At 33.6% G+C, this 22829-nt stretch overlaps 2 protein-coding genes across 2 annotated transcripts in view; both read right to left on the reverse strand.

Annotated features, from left to right (window-relative positions):
- The window catches only part of LOC132624653 (leucine-rich repeat extensin-like protein 3), a 29489-nt gene extending 12315 nt beyond the window's left edge, over window positions 1-17174 (reverse strand). Inside the window, exon 1 of the mRNA XM_060339397.1 lies at window positions 17130-17174. Coding sequence (XP_060195380.1) covers window positions 17130-17174 — 45 coding nt within the window. The remainder of the gene's footprint in view (window positions 1-17129) is intronic.
- Window positions 17175-19542: 2368 nt separating this feature from the next.
- On the reverse strand, window positions 19543-21264 carry LOC132623569 (GATA transcription factor 5-like). The gene is made up of 3 exons (XM_060338348.1): window positions 21108-21264; window positions 20657-21016; window positions 19543-20540 (listed from the first exon to the last, which is right to left on the reverse strand). Exons 1-3 carry the CDS (start codon window positions 21210-21212, stop codon window positions 19866-19868), a joined length of 1140 nt encoding a protein of 379 aa, XP_060194331.1. The 5' UTR covers window positions 21213-21264; the 3' UTR covers window positions 19543-19865.
- Window positions 21265-22829: the final 1565 nt, after the last annotated feature.

Here is a 22829-nt window from a genome sequence, read left to right on the forward strand (position 1 = left end):
CTGACCATCAAGGAAATAAATCAAGCTGTTTTTTCCTTTAACCCCTATAAAGCTCCTAGCCCATATGAAATGCACCCTTTCTTCTACCAAAAATTCTGGCCTACGGTCTCTCACCCTCTCATAAGTTTCTACAAAAAAAACATTCAGTACCCTAACAATGGAGGAAGACATTAACCAAACCTATCTTTGCCTTATCCCAAAATGTGCTAATGTCATTATGCTTAAGAACTTCATGCCAATAGGTTTATGCAATACCTAATACAAAATCATCACTAAAATCATTGTTCGTAGGATCAAACCCTTACTCTAGAATATTCTAGGGCCCAATCAGGCTAGTTTCCTAGCTGGAAGAAGAGCTGCTAATAATGCGATCATAGTTCAAGAATACATTAATTACTTCAACCTTCTTAAGGGTAGAATGCTAATATAATCTTGAAGATTGACCTAGAAAAGGCCTTAGATAGAATTGAATGGTGTTTTATTAGAGATACCCTCTTCTACTTCGATTTTCCTCATGAACTTATTCAATTAATCCAATCCTGCATATCTACCTCTTCTATATCCATTCTTGTTAATGCGGGTAAGACTGACCCCTTTAAACCTACAAGGGGTATTAGTTAGGAAGACCCCATATCCCCTTACCTCTTTATTCTTTGCATGGAAAGACGTAGTAGAGACATCAACCACCAACTTGATCTTTTAAATTGGTTTCCTATATCCACCTATAGGAATGAGCCTAAATTATCCCATCTATTCTTTGCTGATGACCTCACTTTCTTTGCTAGGGCCAATTTAAAAAACCGCAATACTATTATCAATATTTCGAATAATTTTAATCTGTACTCTGGTCATCACATCCTAGGGTTGAAGAATGAGCAGCTTTAAAAAGGAAATGACAAGCAGGAAGGAGAGTAGTAACATCGTATTATCCTTCCGAAGCAGTAGCAGGCCAGGCACTGGTCTTTCTATCTTTCAAGTGGGGACAGCTATGATCATAGTAGCTGCGGTGAAGTAGGCACGGGTATCAACGTCTAAGCCCACAGTAAACATATGATGAGCCCAAACAACAAATCCAAGAACACCTATACTGATCATGGCATAAACCATTCCTAGATACCGGAAAACCGATTTTCCCGAAAAAGTCGAAACGATATGACTTATGATACCGGATCTACAGAAGATCAACTATGCAAAATTTAAAGTTGTTTTCTCCAAAAATTGCACTGACACTAACAAAGACCTTACTCGAACTGCCTTGGTATCAAGGCTAATGAAAATTTTGTAAAGTACCTAGGCTTTTCTATTATACACTAGAAACCAAAAAACTCTGATTACCAATTCATCCTTGATAACCTAAAAACTAGTGTTGGCAGGATGGAAAACTAAATTTCTTAATATAGCTGGTAGAACAACCCTAAGAAGCATTCTCTCATGCAATACATCAAGCTTGCAACTAAGATTACCCAGCAAATCAACAGAACCCAAAGGAACTTTGTTTAGGCCACAACTGCTGATATAAAAAAGATGCATTTGGTAGGTTGGTAAACTCTCACTAGACCCAAATAGGAGGGAGGACTGGGCATGCAGAAGGCTGAAGTCAAAACAAGGCTATTCTAACAGGTTTGACTTGGAGACCCATTAAAAAGCTTGATTCCCTTTGGGTTTCAACTCTAATTGCCAGAAACTGTAGGATCACTAATACTAATCAATGCTCTAGAACTTGGAAGAACATCCTTGAAGAGTATAAGTACTGTAGGCAAGGTGCTCAATGGGTAGTAAACAAAGGGAATATGGTTAACTTCTCGACTGATCATTGGATCACTAATAGTACTACTCTTAGGAAACTCATTGACGAGGCCAAAGTGCATAGGAAAATTCGCTCGTACTTTGTCAAATTCTAGTATAGTTTAAGATATCGTCCCACAGAAATTGGAACCACCTAGGCTACAGATACGTATTGTCTTGGTTACTATTTGAGAGAATCAAATTGATGAAAGGAGAGGTTTTGAAATTAAAAAGAAAACAAACAACTTATTAGAAAAATTAAAAAGAAAAGAGTTGGGAGTCGTTGAATCCACTAGGCACAATTATAATAAAATCTTATTCTAGTATATTCCACGAAGAATAGGAAAACTTATTTAACTTGATTTGTGTTATGAGGAATAAAGACCTCTTGCGATTAGCCCTTAAAATCACTAAACTTATTTGAAACAATCCCTCCGTGAGAATTAAAACTGAAAGAAATAAGATAGAGACCCCTCAAATCATTAAACTTATTTGAGTCAATCCCTCCGTGAGAATTAGGACCGAAAGAAATAAGATAACAATTTTAAACTAACAAAATTATTTGAATTAATCCCTCCGTGAGAATTAGGACTAAAAGAAATAATATTGAGAGTTTTGAATCGATAAACTAGCTTGAATTAATCCATACGTGAGAATTAGGACTAAAAGAAGCAAGATCAAAGATTTGAATATCAAGACATGAAAAAATTAAAGTAAAGAAAATATTATAACATCATACCAAGTTTCTTCAACTATCCTAACGAAAAGAAACTACTCCATTAATAAGTATGTAAGAAAGAAATTAAAAATAAAATACTACTCCTACAAATATAAAATAAAAAGAAGAGAAATAGAGCAAAGACTATTTCTTATGTCTTTCTCAAGATTGGATTCTATTATATCCTTTGTAAGCAAAGTGATGCTTCTATTTATAGGAGAATGTAGTGTCTCCCCCTACGAATGCATTCTTTGAAGTAGTGCTCACATCCGTGACCTTACTTGATGGGTGAGAGTATGACAACGGTAGTCGCACACGTGAATTTTGCAACTCTTTCCTTGATGCCCACAGTTGACGAGTGTGAGTATGAAGCGGCAACACCAGTGAATTTCAACACTTGACAGCTGTGAGTATGAAGCGGTGACACCCGTGGATTTCAACACTTGACGGCTGTGAGTATGAAGCGGTGACACCTGTGGATTTCAACACTTGACGGGTGTGAGTATGAAGAGGTAACACCCGTGGATTTCAACACTTGACGGGTGTGAGTATGAAGCGGTGACACCCGTGGATTTCACAACTTCTTCCAATGTTGACTTTTGTAATTCCCACATGTAAAACTCCACGGTTATGACTTATGAATTCGTGGTTGCACCTATTGAATTCTTTGCTTACTTCTTTGACAATTCGTTTCTTCTTTATTCTTCTGCAGTACTCTTCTTCCTGTAAAATTCTGTCAGAAAATATGAGAGAATAAGATATAATTATTCATCCTTTATTTTAAAACTTATTTTTTTATGTATAAAATTACATGAATAATTTACACCCATCACTCATCAGACTAATAGCGATGAAGAACACTATAAAGTCCTTGATGTTCAGACTAATGGGGTGTGGAACTTTGACATTTTATCCTTTGATTTACCTTCACACATCAAGGATATCATCAAAAATACCTTTAGACATACTCTCAGCAATGAAGAAGATTTTCACCACATGAGACTCCAACAGTGGGGAATTTAGCACCAAAAGTGCTTACTCTCTTATAAATAATACCCCCATGGAGCTTAACTAGACTTTTAAATGGATTTGGAAATTAAGAAGTCCTAATAAGATCAAATATTTCCTCTGGTTGTTCAACTATAACAGAATCCCTACTTCCTTCTATCTTCATTCCATTGGCTTTAACATATACCCTGCTTGCAATCAATGTGGCCATCCTACGCAAGATATAAATCATATATTCTTCATACGTGGCATTAGTAGACTACTGTGGCAGCAAGTTGTTCAACACAACTCCACACATAATGCCACCATTAGCTTATTCACCAACCTTGCCTCACTGATGAATAACTAGAACAACATCAAGAATCTGAACTTTGACAATTTGATCGGCTGGGGTAAACTTCTTCCCTATATAGTATGGGGTATAACCGGAATAACAATCTTTTCAAAAATTGGTATGATCAGGCATCTTTATGGCCAAGCAATTGAATATTCCTTAGTTTGTAGGCATAATCATGTAGCAACTCCTAGAACTAGAATCTCCATTAAATGGAAACCTCCAGCCCCTAAATATTATAAACTTAACACGGATGGATCATGCTTTGGCAATCCAGGAAAAGGGGGGAATCGAGAGGGGGGGGGGGGGGGGGGGTAGTAATAAGAGACTGTCGAGGACAATGGGTGCTAGGATACATGAAAGGACTTCCTCATACGACCAAAAATCTTGTTGAACTAACCACTCGTATGCAGGGCCTTCGATTAGCTGTGAAGCACCATTTAAAACCAATTGAGTTCAGTGTCGATTCCACAGAGGCAATACACGTGATAACTCATGGCCACTTATAGACAATAATTTGTTGAACATCAATTATAATACTCCATAGGTACTCTGGATTCAATTAACATACCTAGGGCTTTCCAAACTAAGCCAAAAGTGTTATCTGTTTAACTAGACAATTTACTTGCTAACCGCGCTTTAACGACGTAGAATTACAAAGGTAGTTAAATATCAAAGTATTGGGTCATAGTGGATAGACAATTTACTTGCTAACCGCGCTTTAACGACGTAGAATAACAAAGGTAGTTAAATATCAAAGTCTAGAAAACATAGTGGATAGTAAATGATAAATGCTAAATGAAATTTCTTAAACAACACCTAAGCCCAATTGTAAAACTAGCCCAAGATGTCCTAGATCTCCCGTGACGTTGAGAAGAGAAAAAAGGGGAACTTTCGTAGATACAACAAGATATAAAAGAGTTAATTATATAATATATAATTAATTTAGATATTACAAATTGTGCAACTTAAAGCTAAAAACAAGAAGATTATTGCTATAAATAAAAATCCAAAAATAGGAGATTCCCTATATTAGTGATAACACAATTAAATGCATATAAAAACACAATAAGTGCTTACCTAAAAAAGTTCTAGCACAATCTATTAGCAAGCTAATTCATGAATTTTAACCCAAGAAATAATTCTAATTCATGAACAAGTATATTATTGTAGTATCTGTTATATATATTATTCTATCTATATGTTGTATATTGTTACCATATATGTTACATAAAGTACAATTGGTTGGCACGCAGAGTGTATATTCATATATTAGGTATATGCAATATACATACTTAGATATATTAATTTCTACTATTATATCCACAGATATTTTGTTGTCATATTTTCAGTTAAACTTGCCAATTTGAATATACCATATGCTTTTAGGTATATTTTCATGTACTTTTGTTATACAATATATCATATATTTTTGTGTAGTTTTCTTAATATTAATACATTCAAATAATTTCTTTTGCTCACAAAAAAAAAAAAAAATTGCATCAGTCATCAAGTGAAGAAAAAAAAAGAATAAAGAGGACGAAACGAAAGAACAAAAAAATCATTTTAAAACGGTAGATGGAATATGGAAAATTACATTATCTCTCATGTCCTTTTTAGAGTTTTTTTTTTTTTTTTGTGGGGTGGGGTGGGGGGGATGATTTTGAAAGAAAGAGAAAGTAAAACGTGGATATGTATTAATGGTAGTAACACCTAAAATTAAGTATTATTGACATATTAGGAATGTAAAAAGTTGTATTTTTGTAATTAAGAAGTTCAAATTTTGAATAAGTTGTATCTATGTTATTTTTTGAAAGTAATTTTGTAATCTTTTTAATTACCATTTAAAAAAGTTGTATTTGTGTGACTTGCTTGAAGAATTGATCTTGGTGATGTTAATTGGATACATAAAGAAAGGGGGAAAAAACGTAAGTAGACAAGAATATAAAAATATTTACATATTGTTAACAAATAGATGCAGTAAACATTTAGTAGCACTTTAATTAAGAGTTCTATAATAAAGCAATTTCCTATGTATAAGGAAACCTCCCATGTTCCTACTTTTTTGTTAGTAATATCTTCCAAATCGGTCACATCTAGTTTTAATACCATAACTTCTTCATCCCTATTAAATGCATATAAAAGGTAAAAAAAATATTAATATATATATATAAATTGTATGATACATAATACTTTAAGCATATACACGCTTGTAGCTCCTTTGATTATATAAATATCATATAAGTAATATTTTAAAATTAAATTTCTATCAGAAAAAACTTATACAAAATATTTATGAATTCTTCTGTAATTGCTTTTTATATATTATATACATTTAATTATACCTTGTATAAGCTTTTTTTTAATATATTGTTTACATTTTATTAAACCTTGTATACAATTCATATACCACATATACTTTTATTATATCTTGTATAATAAATTTTATATACCTCGTATAATTTTGTTATACATTTTATTAAACCTCGTATACATTTCATATACCACGTATACTTTTATTATATCTTGTGTGATAAATTTTTGTACCTCGTATAATTTGATGTGCTACAAATAATATTCATATATGCAATATACATAATATAATAATTCTCTTTCGAATCTGTTGTGAATTTGCTGGATATATTATTTTTTAATAAATATTATTTTTTAAAAGATTTTGTAATAATTATTTTAATATAACTCAATCTATTTTTTTATAACCTTAGCCTCACACAAAATTTTGAAAACTCTCAACCGCCAATAGGAAAAATAGAAATGAATAAGAAGATGTAGTAGCAGTTGAGGGGTGTATAAGAAAAAGAATTGATAAAGATAGATATTTATCTGTTGAAGAAGAGAGATAATCAATATAATAGATATGGGTTTATCCCTTAAAGAAGGGAGATAAATGATAATAAAAAATGAATAAATATTATTGAATCCCTAATTTAGAGAGATTCTTTTTGGTATAATATTTTTCTAAATATATCATAAAGGTATAAAATCTGTTATTTTTGAAGAATTTTAAAAGTTGTGCTATTTATGTGTTTAACTCTAATAGCTTGACTTATGATGTAAAGAAAGACTGGAAAGTTGGGTATGACCTTTTGGAAGCCCAACCTAAATGCTTGTTTCGAGTCCGAAAGAATTGCACCAAGCTGCCAAGACAATTCTCTAGGCCCAATTTGCAGAATTGTCCTTCGCTGGGGATGGTCTTTAACTTTTGGCCCTAAAAATGGTGGTCCCTTAAGGCAGAATTTGCCCCATGCAGGCAGAACTAGGACCTTAAAGGCAGAATTTGTGCATGGCCAGAATTTGCAAAATTCTGCCTTCCTTTTTTTTTTCCTTTAACTGAGCTGGGATTCAAATCCACAATTTCGGAGTATTAGACGAAGGACAAAAATTAAAGACCATCACAAATGAAGGACAATCTGCGCAAAAAAAAAAAAAAGATTTTCTAGTGGAAAGATCTGGGCTACTGAAAACTTCTCTCAACTCCTATTTCGTCTCCTTAGGCTGGTTATTCAGAAAATAGATCACTATGGGTGTGTTTAATATAGGAAAAATATTTTCTGAAAAATAAGTGATTGTTTTATTTAGTTTTTGGCGGTAGGTAAGTAAATAAATATATCATCTCAAACATTTATATTGTAATATAGGTAAATACTATTTGATGGGAGTGAGGTGAGGCGGGGATCAAGGTTGATCAAGAGATGGAGGTGAGGAAAAGACAATGAGCTTCGATAAGGGACTTGTTTTCCCAAATAAAAAATATTTTTCATAATATTTGACCAACAAAATATGGGTAGGAAATTTTTCTCCCTAGCAAACACAGCTTACGTTGTGGACGGGAAACAAAAAGGCTAAGAGAAGTGCATGCTTGTGTCCATAGCCTTGTCCCTTGGTCAAGACTATATATCATTTCCTTTTGTTTTCGGCAAGACTCTGAATAGGCTTTGCAGAGTAGTGATTGTGATTCCTGTCCGGAATATGGCAGTGCTAAAGTTTACGGACAGGATAGGACGCATTTTTGTATTCCTTTCATCTCAAAAAGATTATTCTCTTTTAATTTGGTATAAAGTTTAAAAAATAAAAGGAAGATTTTTGAAATGTGTGGTCCAAAACAAGTCTTAGATATTTGTGTGGCTTAAGTTAAATTGTTTCTAAATATAGAAAGGTGATAATCTTTTTGGGACAGACTAAAAAGGAATGGAGGACAATCTTTTTGAAACGGAGTATCTTTTCCCCCAATTTGTTTCCCAACAATTTTTAGATTTTAGCTTATATACACATTACACGTCGGTTCTTTTTCTCCTCTTTTCTTGGTCAAGTTACTTTTCTATTGTCTTTTGTTTAAAATTTGAGTTGTCAAAAATTTTACAAGATGATTTTTTAAAATTTTCTTATGTGCGTAGAAATTTAGAGAGTGGCATGATGAAATGCGAGTGAAGGATCTTTTGTACTTTTTGAGCAATTTACACATAATTCAATAAATGCAAGCCATATATATGTCTCATGTACAAATTTATCAATAACCATAGTTAAGTGATAGTATATATTCACTCTTTTTAAAACTATTAAGGCTAATTCATTGATTTAGTGTAATCATTCGGTGCAGATAAATTTTGCTTCAGAATCTTACACTTGTATACCTACAATCTCACTTGTAAACCTCCCCCAATTGTTCTTGTAGTCGATTAAATAATTCTCTAATAAAGCCACTAGGTCAATTTAATTACTCAAATATATATTGACCCAAGAAATAGAAGCAATTGGATTAATAAATATCAGAGACTTGTCAATTGGTCCCAACCCTAAACAAACTTGGCAACAAATTTCTTTTTTATCCCCACTCCAATTTCAGCTCGAAATGAGTGAGCCTTTCGCAACAGGTAGTGAAGTAAAGGAGTCCGGAGCCTAAAGAGTATAAAAATACACGGTTTTTATCAAAAGGGGATGTCCAAAAATTTATATACCAAAAGGGGTATATCGTGGGCTGATCCACGTTATACCCCAAAGTTTTTCACGAAAAATTAAAAAAAAAAAAAAATTGAACGCATAACGTGGATCAGTCCACGTTTTACTAAATATATTTGTAAAACGTGGACTGGTCCACGTTTTACTAAATATGTTTGTAAAACGTGGAAACGTGGACCAGTCCACGTTTTACCAATAACGTTTTTTTTTTTTTTTTTTTTTTTTTTTTCGAGCACTAAAAATTTAGTAAACTTTTTTTTTTTGTAACACTTAGTGTGTTTTTTCATACTTTGATCAATAATTAATCGTGCGTGAAGACTCCGAAACGTCAATATTTTATATAGAACATGATATTTTTTTCTGCGTACAATAATGTAGGCTCAATACATCAAGGATATGTAGACGTTCGGATCGTCATTTTAGGGGTTGAAAAGGTGCCCGAAGTAAGTTTTGTTTGAAAAAACTTAGTGTTTTTTCATACTTTGACCAATGATTTGTCGTGTGTGAAGACTCCGAAACGTCAATATTTTATATAGAACTTGATATTTTTTCTGCGTACAATAATGTAGGCTCAATACATCAAGGATACGTAGACGTTCGGATAATCATTTTAGCGGTTGAAAAGGTACCCGAAGTAAGTTTTGTTTAAGGTTTAAGTGTTTTGTTTTTTAAGGTTTTGATTTAAGCGTGTTATTTTTTAATCACGACAAAACATTATTTTGAATATAAATATAATTCTAAAAAATATAGGGAGAAAAACTAGTTGTAAAGTGGTCAAACTTTAGATGGTCATAACTTTGCGCTCGGACGTCCTTTTTATGCGTTTTTTTTTTTTAACTTGCGTATTTTTTCGAGATTTACGCAGACAAACTGCCATAGGCGGTTTGGCCGAGCCGATTTTTGAAAAAACACCTTTTATTCCATTCAATTTCAATTTTCTCCCAAATTGTCCTGAAATTTTCAGTTTTATTTACTTATAAGATGATGATACGCAATATATTTCAACGTAAAAATCCCAGGATAATGTAGCTGTGAATGTCAATTTCACTTCTGCGGTTTCAATTTTTGAAAATAAAGCTGACTAATTTTCTCGACATATAAAGTTGACTAAAATAACCTTACAGTCAAACACTAAGTTTTTTCAAACAAAACTTACTTCGGGTACCTTTTCAACCGCTAAAATGATTATCCGAACGTCTACGTATCCTTGATGTATTGAGCCTACATTATTGTACGCAGAAAAAATATCAAGTTCTATATGAAATATTGACGTTTCGGAGTCTTCACACACGACTAATCATTGGTCAAAGTATGAAAAAGCACTAAGTTTTTTCAAACAAAACTTACTTCGGGCACCTTTTCAACCCCTAAAATGACGATCCGAACGTCTACATATCCTTGATGTATTGAGCCTACATTATTGTACGCAGAAAAAAATATCATGTTCTATATAAAATATTGACGTTTCGGAGTCTTCACGCACGATTAATTATTGATCAAAGTATGAAAAAACACACTAAGTGTTACAAAAAAAAAAGTTTACTAAATTTTTAGTGCTCGAAAAAAAAAAAAAAAAAAAAAACGTTATTGGTAAAACGTGGACCAGTCCACGTTTTACAAATATATTTAGTAAAACGTGGACTGATCCACGTTATGCGTTCAATTTTTTTTTTTAAAATTTTTCGTGAAAAACTTTGGGGTATAACGTGGATCAGCCCACGATATACCCCTTTTGGTATATAAATTTTTGGACATCCCCTTTTGATAAAAAACCGTGTATTTTTATACCCTTTAGGCTCCGGACTCCAATTTCAGCTCGAAATGAGTGAGCCTTTCGCAACAGGTAGTGAAGTAAAGTCGCTTTAAAACAACAGGAGCAAACTGAGAGAGAACAAAATGGAAAGTGTGGATTCTATTCTTAGATTAATTAACTGATCAACCCAACAAAAAAACAAGTATTCATCTGAACATGAAAAACATGAATATTCAAAATTGTATGTAATGTTTCGCAAGTTGAATTTGAAATTTAAATGGCACGTCCCATGGCGTCCATTGGTTTTTGACTTTGACATGTCGATATCATTGCGATAACAACAATGTTTGTGGTGAGAAAACTATTACTACTATTACTATAATACTTTGAACTCCATTAAATTTCTAATTAATTGAAGATTATGAAATTTGTACGGGTAAAACCACCAAATAACAATGCGCCAGGGATACTACCATTACCAGAAAAAAAAAAAAACATTTAATCAAAGGCGTAAATCACATAGGACGTCACCAAACGGGAGGTGGTTAGTTTTATTAATATGAAAACAGATATGTCTCAATCACAAACAAATGAAGTCGGCTTACTAATTTTTTATTAATAAACTGCAAAAAAATGACACATAGAGTGGGATTAGACCAAATTAACTATATAGAAACCCATGCTTCGTCCGTCCATTAAAAAAAAAAGGTGGGCCTTATACTACACAACACCAATTAATATTAAAAAAAATAAAAAAGAGGAAAAAAAAGTGAAACCCACCATCTCCAAACTCATGGAAAAAAAAAAATAAACCTCATATTAACAAAATCAAGCAATATCAAAACTATATAGAAGCATGGGTTTAGACCCATGCTTCGTCGTCCATCCATTAAAAAAAAAAGGAGCGGGCCCCATACTACACAACACCAAGTAATATTTAAAAAAAAAAAAAGTGGAACAAACTCACGGAAAAAAAAAAGTGGAACCCATATTAACAAAATCAAGCAATATAAAAAAAAAAGTGAACCCCATATTAAAAATACAAATAATGTCAAAAAAAAGTGCAAACTTTGTATTCGTAGCAAACACTAATATAATAAAGTTTTAGATACGGAGCACAAACTACAATGTTATATTAATCGTGTTTTGAACATAGTATATATATATATATATATTCACGGAAAAAAAAGTGGACCCCATATTAACAAAATCAAGCAATATAAAATAAAAAAAATAAAAAAAAAGTGAACCCCATATTAAAAATACAAATAATGTCAAAAAAAAAGTGCAGACTTTGTATTCGTAGCAAACACTAATATAATAAAGTTTTAGATACGGAGCACAAACTACAATATTATATTAATCGTGTTTTGAACATAGTATATATATATGTGCATAATAATAGTGCAAACTAATAATGTCCAAAAAAAAAAAAAAAGTGCATCTCATATTAAAAAATCAAACAATATTGATGTAATTTTCAAAGTATCCCATTAAGTCAATAATGATGGATTCATTGCCACATGCGTATCAATCCATTAGTGAGAGCAAATGAAATTATTGTACAACAAAAAACATGGACCCCGTATTATTGTTTTTCTTCAAAAAGTTAAGTAGCCAAACCATACAAATCTTTCTTTTTTTATATTAGCCTGAGATCTAATCTAGATATTGAACTGTTGTATTTGCTATTCCGCCATGTCATTTATTTGTTATGTTTACTAAAATAAATATACTTAAAATATTTATATTTTAAAATAAGATAGAATTTAATTACTTTTTTATTTTTATTCTTACTCTAATAAATGTGAAAAGAGATTAATGTCGTAAAAAAAAAATATCAAATGGAGATCAAATAATTAATAAGGTAAATTAGTCAGATTATAATTCTAATCGGCGTTTTCTTAAAAAACCATGCAAAAGACAACATGACAAGTAAAATGAGCTAAACCGAGAATATTTACCAAAAATTAAAAAATAGTATTTCTTCGTTAAAATAGAAAATCAATTTCTACTTTGTTTCGTTTTAAACATGTAAAATTAATTTAATAATTTGAATTAGAATTATCCAAATCAAAATTTGATAAAAAATAATAAGTATTTTACACCTTTAAATTAATCGAATTAAAATTGAAAGTATCAACTGATGCTTAAATATTGTTATTGTTTTATCTCAAAGAGAGGGAAATAGTTTCCTTTTAAACAAGTTTTCTCTTTTAAAAAATATTAATAAATTTTTGCCGATTTTGTATTCGTAGCAACACTAATATAATAAAGTTTTAGATACGGAGCACAAACTACAATGTTATATTAATCGTGTTTTGAACATAGTATATATATATATATATATATATATATATAGATATATATATTATCACTATCCAAACACAACTACATTCACATAGATACACTATAATCTAAGGTGTTGGACCCGTGCGCAGCACGGGCGTAGGCCGTCTAGCAGTCAAGAAAAATATAACTTGACAGAAAGAGTCATGCCTTCAATTTTCTTCACTAATCGAGGATTTCTATACACTTTTCACCTTAAAATTAACAAAATTTGGACAATATTTTCTCTCTCTATTTTTTCGGTCATGAAACGAGTTTTGAAAGTAACAAAACATCAATATTTGATCAATTACTAACCTTACCGACTTATCACTCCTTAATCCTTTCACGTTTAGCTAGGTGGGTTAGATTTGCTTGTTGATAAAGAAGTCATAATACATAAGACCGTCTGGAGAAAGTGGTTGGGACAGCGCCACTGCGAGAATTTTCCACCCAACCCTTATAATTCTGTGGGTAAACATAATGGTAAATAGGTCACCTTATTTCCCCTATAGTCATCTTTCATAACTTGGTCTGCATGGTTAGATTAGTTTATTAATGATGATGTCAGAAATTTTATATTGCTTTTACCTAAAGAAGCCATTTTTAGTTTCCTTTGATCATGCATTCTATTTTCTAAATGGATATGTATTAGTCGCTCACTTAAGCACTTCAACTTGCTATTGTTTACTAAGAGTCTGTTTGGCTGGGCTTAAAAAAAACAGTTTATAAGTCAAAAAAAATAAGTTGGGGTAGCTTAACTTATTTTTTTTGGCTTATAAGCTGTTTTCAGCTTATAAGCTGTTTTAGATAAGCTAAGTCAAACGGGCCTAATTATTTTTTTGGGCTTATTTTATGCACAAAATGGCTTTAAACTGGCCAGTCAAACACTAAAAAAAGCTGAAAACAGCTTATAAGCAACTTATAAGCCAATCCAAACGGGCTCTAGCTCGGTTTTTGTTGGAGCAAATCCTCTTGAGCTTATCCTATATATGAAAAACAATTACAGATAGTACCTCTGTCTCAAAATCGTTATCATGTTTTTTCATTTAAAATCCCTTCAGAAAAATATTAACCATGGTAACTGTTACACCTCGGAAATTTTCCGTTGGTACGCAAGTGAATGAATATCGGAAAGGGATTACGAGCAACGAGTTAGCCAGGACTTAGTGATGTCTTGGAGAAGAGTTATAACGTCCCTTAGATTGGTATTGAAGTGTTGAACAAGTGTTAAGAAGGTTCCGCAAAGATCGGAGATCAAACGAAGTGATGAGAATAAGTTCAGTGAACTGATGAGTTTTACGGCTCATTATACGGACCGTATAATGTTTTACGGACCGTATAATGGACCGTAAAACCATCACAGTGGAGGTTGGTTGCTGGTGGAATTTTACGGTCAGTTATACGGACCGTATAACGAACCGTCAAATGGTCACAGTGAAAGGGTGCAGGCAGACCCATTTCACGGTCTATTATACGGACCGTATAGCCATTATACGGACCGTATAGTGGAACCCGACGGATCAGTGGAATGTTATTAAATAAAGGACCAAGTTCACGAAATCATTTCAACATTTCCTCCCTCTCTCTAAAACATCTCTCTACATTTGTTATACAAGTTTTCAAGGATTATAAGCCATCAACAACATTAAATAAGTGAATCAAGAGTAAGAACCCATCAAGGATCATCTAAAGTCAAGAAATCCAAATGGAGAAAAACTAGGGTTTTGCTCAAAGTGGAATATTATCAACTAAAGCTTGTTCCTACAACATCTAAGGTAAGATTCATGATATTATATGTTGTTTAAGGTATTTGAGAGTTAAAATGCTTGGTCATTAGAAGAGAATAGCAAAATGGGCTATGAATGATGAATAGTGACGTTTTTGAGACATAGTTTGAATTGAATCATGATTGTTGTTGTGTTGTGATATGAATGTGTTATAAATGACGTTAAGATCATGAAATAGACATTGTATATGAATGGACGAAGTTGGGTGTTGTGACCATAAATAAGGATAAATGGAAGTGAATTAAGAATGTGGATGATGTAGATGACTAAAGGCTATTATTATGATGTTGTGAATGTATTGTTGACGTTTGGAAGTTGAATTACGATATGGAGGAATGTCGTATAAATAAAGGAAATGTTGTCCGATTTTATCTAGTTTTATCCATGTGTGCTAATTGTCGATTCTAATGATGGTACGACTTTAATAAAGGTAGAAACGTGAGCATCGGAGGAGTACGTGCAAGTGTAAGATAGTTCGACGAAAAGTTATGTAAGGCTAACCCTTCTTTCATAAGGCATGGTTCTTTGGCCAAACTCTTAAATCCTCTATATGAGTATGTTGTCTCCAAATGATTGACATTCCGAGCTCATAAGCTCACAATCCTTGATATGTACTACGATTGTACTATGCACCCCATATGACGAGTAAGCCTAAGATAAAGATGTAGCGATAACGATGATAATAATAATGATGCTAAAGGTGCCTACGGGCTATTATACTTACTTGTGCCTATGAAGGGCTATAATGACGCCCCGAGCTTATAACGCCGGGTAGGATATATGTATATGAATATGTATAAAGTATGTATACGATTACGAAACGCGCGCACACCTCTGCAGATGGTACGGATAACCCTGAAGCCTTGGTAGGGCCAGGTATGAGTAACCTTGAGCCTTGGTTGGCCAAGTATGTATGAAACACCGATCCCATGAGGTCGGGTATGTTATGTAAATGTTATGTATATGAAATGACTATGTATATAATATGAATATGAATGTGATAAGACTATGTATAAGAATACGAATAAGGGCATGTACACGAACATGAGCACAAGTGTGGTACGAGTACTATTATGGAATACGGATGATGACGTAGGTGTACAAATACGTATGAAAAATGGAAAGTCCTACGAAAGGCAGGTAAGTGCTATGACGATGATATTATTGTCTCCCCCTCCTATGTTATTTCATATGTTGTTCATGATGCTTATTTATCGATGTTGCTCATGCTTTACATACTCAGTACATTCTTCGTACTGACGTCCTTTTGTTTGTGGACGCTGCGACATGCCCGCAGGTGCACAGGGAGACAGACTTGATCCATAGCTGCCTATTCGGAGATTACATAGCAGAGCTCCATTTCTTCCGGAGTCATAGCTTTTGGGTACTTATTCTTTTGTGTATATAATTATGGGCATAGTGGGGTCCTGTCCCGCTTATGTGATACGTTATACTCTCCTGAGATGCTCGTAGTCATGTGTGTATGGTTAGACATGTCCGGCCTTGTCGGCCTATGTTTTGTATATCATTTTGTCGGCCGCGTTGGCCCACGTACATTGATGTGGCATAGATGCCTATGGTGATATAAATGTACCGTTTTCCAAATTGGGACTAGTTGACGAATGAATGGAAATGTATGTATAATTATGTGGCTCACCTAGATGTAAGTATAAGAGTAAGCTAAGAGGGTGCTCGGGTGGGTTAGCACCGGGTGCTCGTCGCGGCCCCGAGTCGGATCGTGACAGTAACGTTTTGACTATTTTCCCTCTTAAAATATTTCACTATGTTATCTTTCCTAAATAAATAATTATTGTATTATATATGTATGTCAACTTCATCGTTGATGTACTCCCTCTTAAATGCTATAACTAACACAAACGGTAAAATGGGAAAAGCAACTTAATTTTATCTTGATTTTTTAAAGTGACAAGTATGTTTAGTGAGGATGACAAATAATTTGAGATGGAGGCAGTACTCCGTTTCATTTTACTTGGTCCTTATACTAAAAAGATATTAATTTTATTTGTCCATTTAAACAAATCTAGAAAAATTTATTATATTCTACCAATATTACCCTTATCATTAAACAACAATAACATACCCAGTGTAATCTCATAGGTGGGGCTTGGGGAGGGTAGTATGTACACAGACCTTACCTCTATCTTTGTGGAATAGAGAAGTTGTTTCCGAAACCCTTGGCTCAAAATAAAAAATACAGAACAAATGCAGCAACATATGATAATACATATTGAAGAGTAAGCAACCACGCGATAGCTAAATAGTACTGCAAAACATAAGAACTACACTATAACTAAATAATATTAATAAAAAAAAGGTAAGAGGAGAGGAGTAGGCTAGCTCGTATCCTCTCCCACACAAAGTGCGACACTACTTAGTTATCCATTAAACTTCTACCCTAATCCTCGACCTCCATACCTTTCTATATAAGATCATGTCCTCAGTCAGCTGAAGCTTTTCCATGTCCTGCTAATCACCTCCCCCCAATTCTTCTTCGGCCTACCCCTAACTCTCCTAAACCCTACTACAGTCAACCTCTCACACCTCCTTACTGGCGCATCCTCGCACCTCCTCTTTGCACCTCTTTTTTATATAGTTATCACTAAATAACTATATAAAATACTACTCCTTCGGTTCAAAATAAGCGTCCAGTTAGCCTTTAGCACACCCCTTAATAAGTACCCACCCTAAAAAATAGGTATATAACTAAACTATCCTTAATTAAATACTGCCTAATTAATATAGTTTCTTTATTAAATAAAAACTCACTTATCTAAGTAGAGGTGAATTGTGAAGAAAATAATTAATATTCCTCCTTGATTATGTAAGTAGCCACTTGTTTTGAACAAAAACAAAAAGGCTAAGTGGACATTTATTATGAACCTGAGGGAGTAGTAATCAAAGTTAGATTTTCAAAATATAATCAATAAGATTAATTTAGTAAAATAAACTTGTAATACATACTTTCTTAAGATAAGTGTCAAGTTAATATGGCCAAATAAAATAAGACGGAGGGAAAAGTGTTATTTAACCTACTCTTCTTAGCTTATTGTGAAGAAGTCTCACGTTGGTGGTTAATGAAATGGGTGGTCTAGATCTTGTTATATGATCTTGGACAATCCTCACCTCGTAAGCTAATTTTTTAGAATTGAGTTAGACTCAAAATTTATTTAACATGGTATCAAAGTAGGACCCGTCCCACCCCAATAATGGGCCCCAACATTAAATTGTTGCTCCAGATTTCAGCCCTAGCTATGAGGCTTGGGGTGTGATGAAGTTTCACATCAGCGGTTAATGGGATGCTAGTCTCTTTATATGTTCTCGGATAATACTTTATCCATGGACTAACTTTTCGAGTTAAGTTAGAATCAGTATCCATTTCTTTTAACACCAATCAATTTAATGGGAACACCTATTTAGAAAACATGTCTGAAATATACTGTAGCATACATCACCTCCACTAATTACTTTGACTAATTACTTTGGATACCACCTAATCAATCATTGATTAGAGCTTCTAAATTTAAATACTAATGACATAGATATTGTGAAAGTCAGAGCACAATCACTGACAAACGGCATGCGTTCTTTAATCAATTGTGGATTGTGGATTGTGAATTGATTAATCTCAAGCAAATTAGCATTCTAAATCCAATTTTTGACTAATTAAATTTAGTGTTACTTTCTAGTTTTGGGAAACTCTAATGCCCTCTCTTCTTGAGTTGCTCAAAATATTGTGAACAATCCCACATGCCACTAATACTATTTAATAGTGTATGTATGATCACGTGATAAGTTAGGCGATCGCGTGCAAGAACTTGCCTAGAATTGTACGAGTAGATATATGGGAGTGTCACCATATGCTAAATAGTAGTAATGCATATGAAAATGTAAAGGAGAATCGAATAGATATAAGGTTGCCTAGTACTACTTACTAATATAAAATTATTATAAATTGAGCCGTCAATGTCTCAAATTTAGATGAAGTTTCTTATCTAGTTTTGCTGTGTCTATGGATCAGAATTCATTCACTAATGATATAGAAAATTCCATCATTTAATTACAATTGACAGTCAATGGGTTCAAAGTAAGCATTATCACCAGAAGTATTTTCCACTCCAATGATCATATTAGCAAGAAACTAATATTGAAGGAAAGAATGGGAGAAGGATATGTCCATGTCAAAGACTGTTAATGCTAGAGTATGAAGTGAAACCATAACAAAATTAAACTAGAAAAGCGCGCCCCTATTAGCAGCCACAGTCCCTGCAAACTGTCTTCTCTTTGTAAGACTTTTTTTTTTCACACTTCTCTTTGTAAGACTCTGCTCTTCAACTTTCTACACGAAAAGCTTGTGATTCCTCTCCTCTACCAAAAGAGGTTCCTAAAAAGTAAGATACGTATTTATCGGTCACAAAGAAATTTTGGTATGGATTTTAACCATGTGTCTTTGAATTGTCTAACCAAATAGTGTGGACCACCCCAAAATATCACTAATCTCTTTGATTTCATTTTTCCATTTGTTTATAACGAAACAAATTGTAAACTAAAGAAAAGAACAAAACGAAATAGTGAAAAACTTAGAAATATAGTACCGGTAGTGCAAAATCAATTGGTTAGGATTAGGCGAATGCTTATGGCTCAAGCCATGAATATTTCGGAATTGGGATGATGTTCAGTGCTAACCCTAAAAGGCTCATATAATCCTCACTCTTCAACGGCCTACTTACTAAAAGTTGAAACGTTCCAAATGCACTTGTCATCTTGCTTTTTCCCTCCTATTTTTTTGCACAATAATACAAACACCAATAACAAAGAATAAAAACATGACTACGCAATAAGAAGACTCTCCTTCTTTTTTTTCTGAAAAAAGCGTTTCTTTTCCTTCTTTTTTTCTGGGAATTTTATCAGGGAAAGTACATCAAAGACTTCTCATCCGTTACACTAAACTTCGAAACCTACCTCACCAAATCATGGGTCCATGTTAGGAATGTACAATCTAAACCGGGTCTAACTCTCTTACTAAACCTGCTCTGTTTTTTTACCTTCTACTACCTTCACTCCGGTTCTCTTTTTTCTTTTTTCCTAACTAAAATTAAAATTCCCTACACTGCAAGCACCTCTATTTTTTTTCTTAAAATGATTAAAACATCTTCAAAAACTCTGAACCGGGTGAGCTAAACCGCTTTCTTCTGATTCCTTCTTTCTCCGCATCTCCAAAACTTTCCTGTGATTGTTCGAATGCAACTCACTGGAAAACGTCGGGCTGCATGCGGGTCGGTATTCGGGTAACAGCCGACCCGATTTGTAGCGGACCCCACAAGCGTTACAAAGAGTTTTTGCACCCATTGGACCGGCTCTCCACTGTGGGGTTTTCTGAACCCCACAATGACTGCACCGCCGTGGTTGCTGTGGCCCATTTCCACCCTGAACAGACTGTTTTTTCTTTGGTTTTTTTGCAAGCGGTTTGCCTGGTGACTCGGCAGTATGAACCGGAGTTGGGTAAAGGACCCAAGGTGTAGCAGGAGATGAAGACATAGTTGTTGTGGATGAAGATGAAGATAAAGATGAAGAAGAAGATGACTCGGTTAATGAACCTGAACCGCATGGCCAAACTCGAATGCTTGTCCTTCCACGCTTGGTTCTGGCTTTGGTTTGAACCGGTGTTGCAAAACAGGACGACTTCTCTTGAACCGGAGTTTCTCCATGGCTTGACTGGTTCTCAACTGGCTTAACCGGTAATTTTCCGGCTGGATAAGCATGTGAGTATCCAGTAAACGAGTCTTCAACAAAATGAGACAACCATTCAAGGCTATCCAAGTCATCCGCCTGTAGAAAAAAATTTAAAAAAAAAAAAACCGTTTTTTTTCCTTCAGTTTAAGAACTACTTTAAAAACAAAAACGTTTCTTTTCATAAAAAACCAAACTTTATAGCAAAAACTTACCGGAACAGTGAGTTCACTAACAGGAAGAGAAGCAAAATCTTCTTTAACAGGAACCGAAATGGTGACTATGTCCTTTTCAACCTCAACTTCTTTACCCTCTGTTTTTTCCAGAGGCGAAACAGGGAATGGTTTGTGAACAGAGTTATCTTCTTCTCCCCGTTGATTTTCTTCTTCCTGTACTTGGTCTCCTTCACCTTCAACAAAGCCATTAAAGTCAAGAAGGTCGTCAACAAAGAAGTCTTCGCTTTGACCGTTACCGGTGGTCAACAAGTCATCCCCATAGGCCTGGTTTTGGGTCATTTTCAACGGTGTCTCAGGCATAAAACTGCTTTTCAACGCTCCCTCCACACAGTCCATTCCCTGTTTTTCAACAACATTAAGAAAAACCGTTAATTGACAACACAAAAAGATTAAAACTTTGGGGGTTTAAAAGAAGAAGAAATTAAAGTACCTGGATAGAAAGAGAGGAGGAAGAAGGTGGATGAGGAGATAGGGAAGAAATGGGAAAAGGGTTGAAAGGAGAGAAAAAAGAGTGGTGTTGAGTTTGGTTAAGCATTGAATGAGAGACAGATAGGGGTAAAGAAAACACACAAATATTATTGCTTTCTTCCTTAAAACTTACTCCTAAATTTATTTATTTTTTTCTTCCTTCAAAAACACCTCCCTTTTTTATTTTTATTTTCTCTGTTCTTTGTACTTTTCTATGGGGGTTTTCATTTGAATAGTAATGAGTATTTATAAATGATCTTTTGACTGGCAAAGATTTACTTAATAGATTGACTTTATTTTTGTAATATTACACAGATTACATTCTAACAAGTAACAACTGAATTATTCCAATTCCCAGAATATTCTAATGTAAATTGGTGCTACTACAAGATTTACACTTTTTGTTGGTGGGAAATTCAAAATTAAAAATAATTTGCTTTTCTATTTCTCACTTGAAGTACTCAAGTTTATGGAAATGACAAAAGCGACCGAACACCAAGAGGAAGTTTTCTTCCTATCTCATTTAAGTCCTAATTCAAAATCATATCTTGTAACGTTTTCTCTTTTTTTTATCAAAATGGATCTTACAATGTTAAAATACTCTTTACTTCACACGAAAAAAAGATTCAGTTTTACTAAACGTCGTAATTAACAATATCATAAACCCTTATTATTTCTAAAATGGCTAAATGAATGAAGCGTTATGGAGCCAAAGACCTTAGAAGGCCATGAAAGAAACGAAACTGCCAAAGAAATTGTTACTTATTTTCTTTTAGGGGGTGAAACTTTTCTTCTTTTGAAAGATTGGTCCCATCTCTTTTGACTAATTACGTATGCTTATCTTAGCTACCGCTTTATTCGGCGCTCTTGATGGCAATTTACCATTCAATTTGCTTTCCCGCTCTTTGCACTTTTCTAATTTCCTACGGAAAATCTCATATATTTGTTTCCATCATATGTGGAAATTGCTCCATAATTACCTTCCCATCTTCTTGCTACTTAGCAAAATCACTATAGATTCACTATACATAAATATATGATTTCAAACTAAAATCAGTTAAACTGGTTATTACCACAATCTAGCGTGCTTTTTGATCTTTTCGTTTTGCTGAAAATTTTCAAAAAAGGTTGTGGCTATTTTATGATTAATTAATACTCCTTTTGTCCACCGTACAATAACTATTTGGAAAGTCAAAAGAGCTTTTCTTTGATTACGATATCTCCATATGCTTTTTAAATACTACTTTTATATTATTAATAATTGTGCTTACTGATTTATAATGCTTTTTATATAGATTCTAAATTTGAATTTTGTTTCAGAAAACTTGAAGGTTCCAATACTATGTCCGAATTCAAAACGAAAATTAGATAGTGGACTCTCGTGCACCAAATTGTCTCATATAAAGTGGGAGGGAGTAGTAACTGTTAATTAATGCCTGTTGAGACGTAAAATTAGATCGTAATTTTACTATTTCTTTATCTTGCAATTTTACAAGAAAAAGCCATTCTAATGGACAACTTTGAGTTGGAGAGGAGGAAGATGAGTGAAATCACTTCGCATGCGCATGTATTGCCCGTGAAGGATGGTTGTAATCTGCACGTAAAGTATACCACTGACCTAATTAGCGACTTTGGGTGGCTCGTGTAATGCAAGAATTCACTTGATGATGTTCATTGCATAATG

The sequence above is a fragment of the Lycium barbarum genome, chromosome 12 (assembly GCF_019175385.1).
Source record: "Lycium barbarum isolate Lr01 chromosome 12, ASM1917538v2, whole genome shotgun sequence".
In the NCBI taxonomy this organism is placed as follows: domain Eukaryota; kingdom Viridiplantae; phylum Streptophyta; class Magnoliopsida; order Solanales; family Solanaceae; genus Lycium; species Lycium barbarum.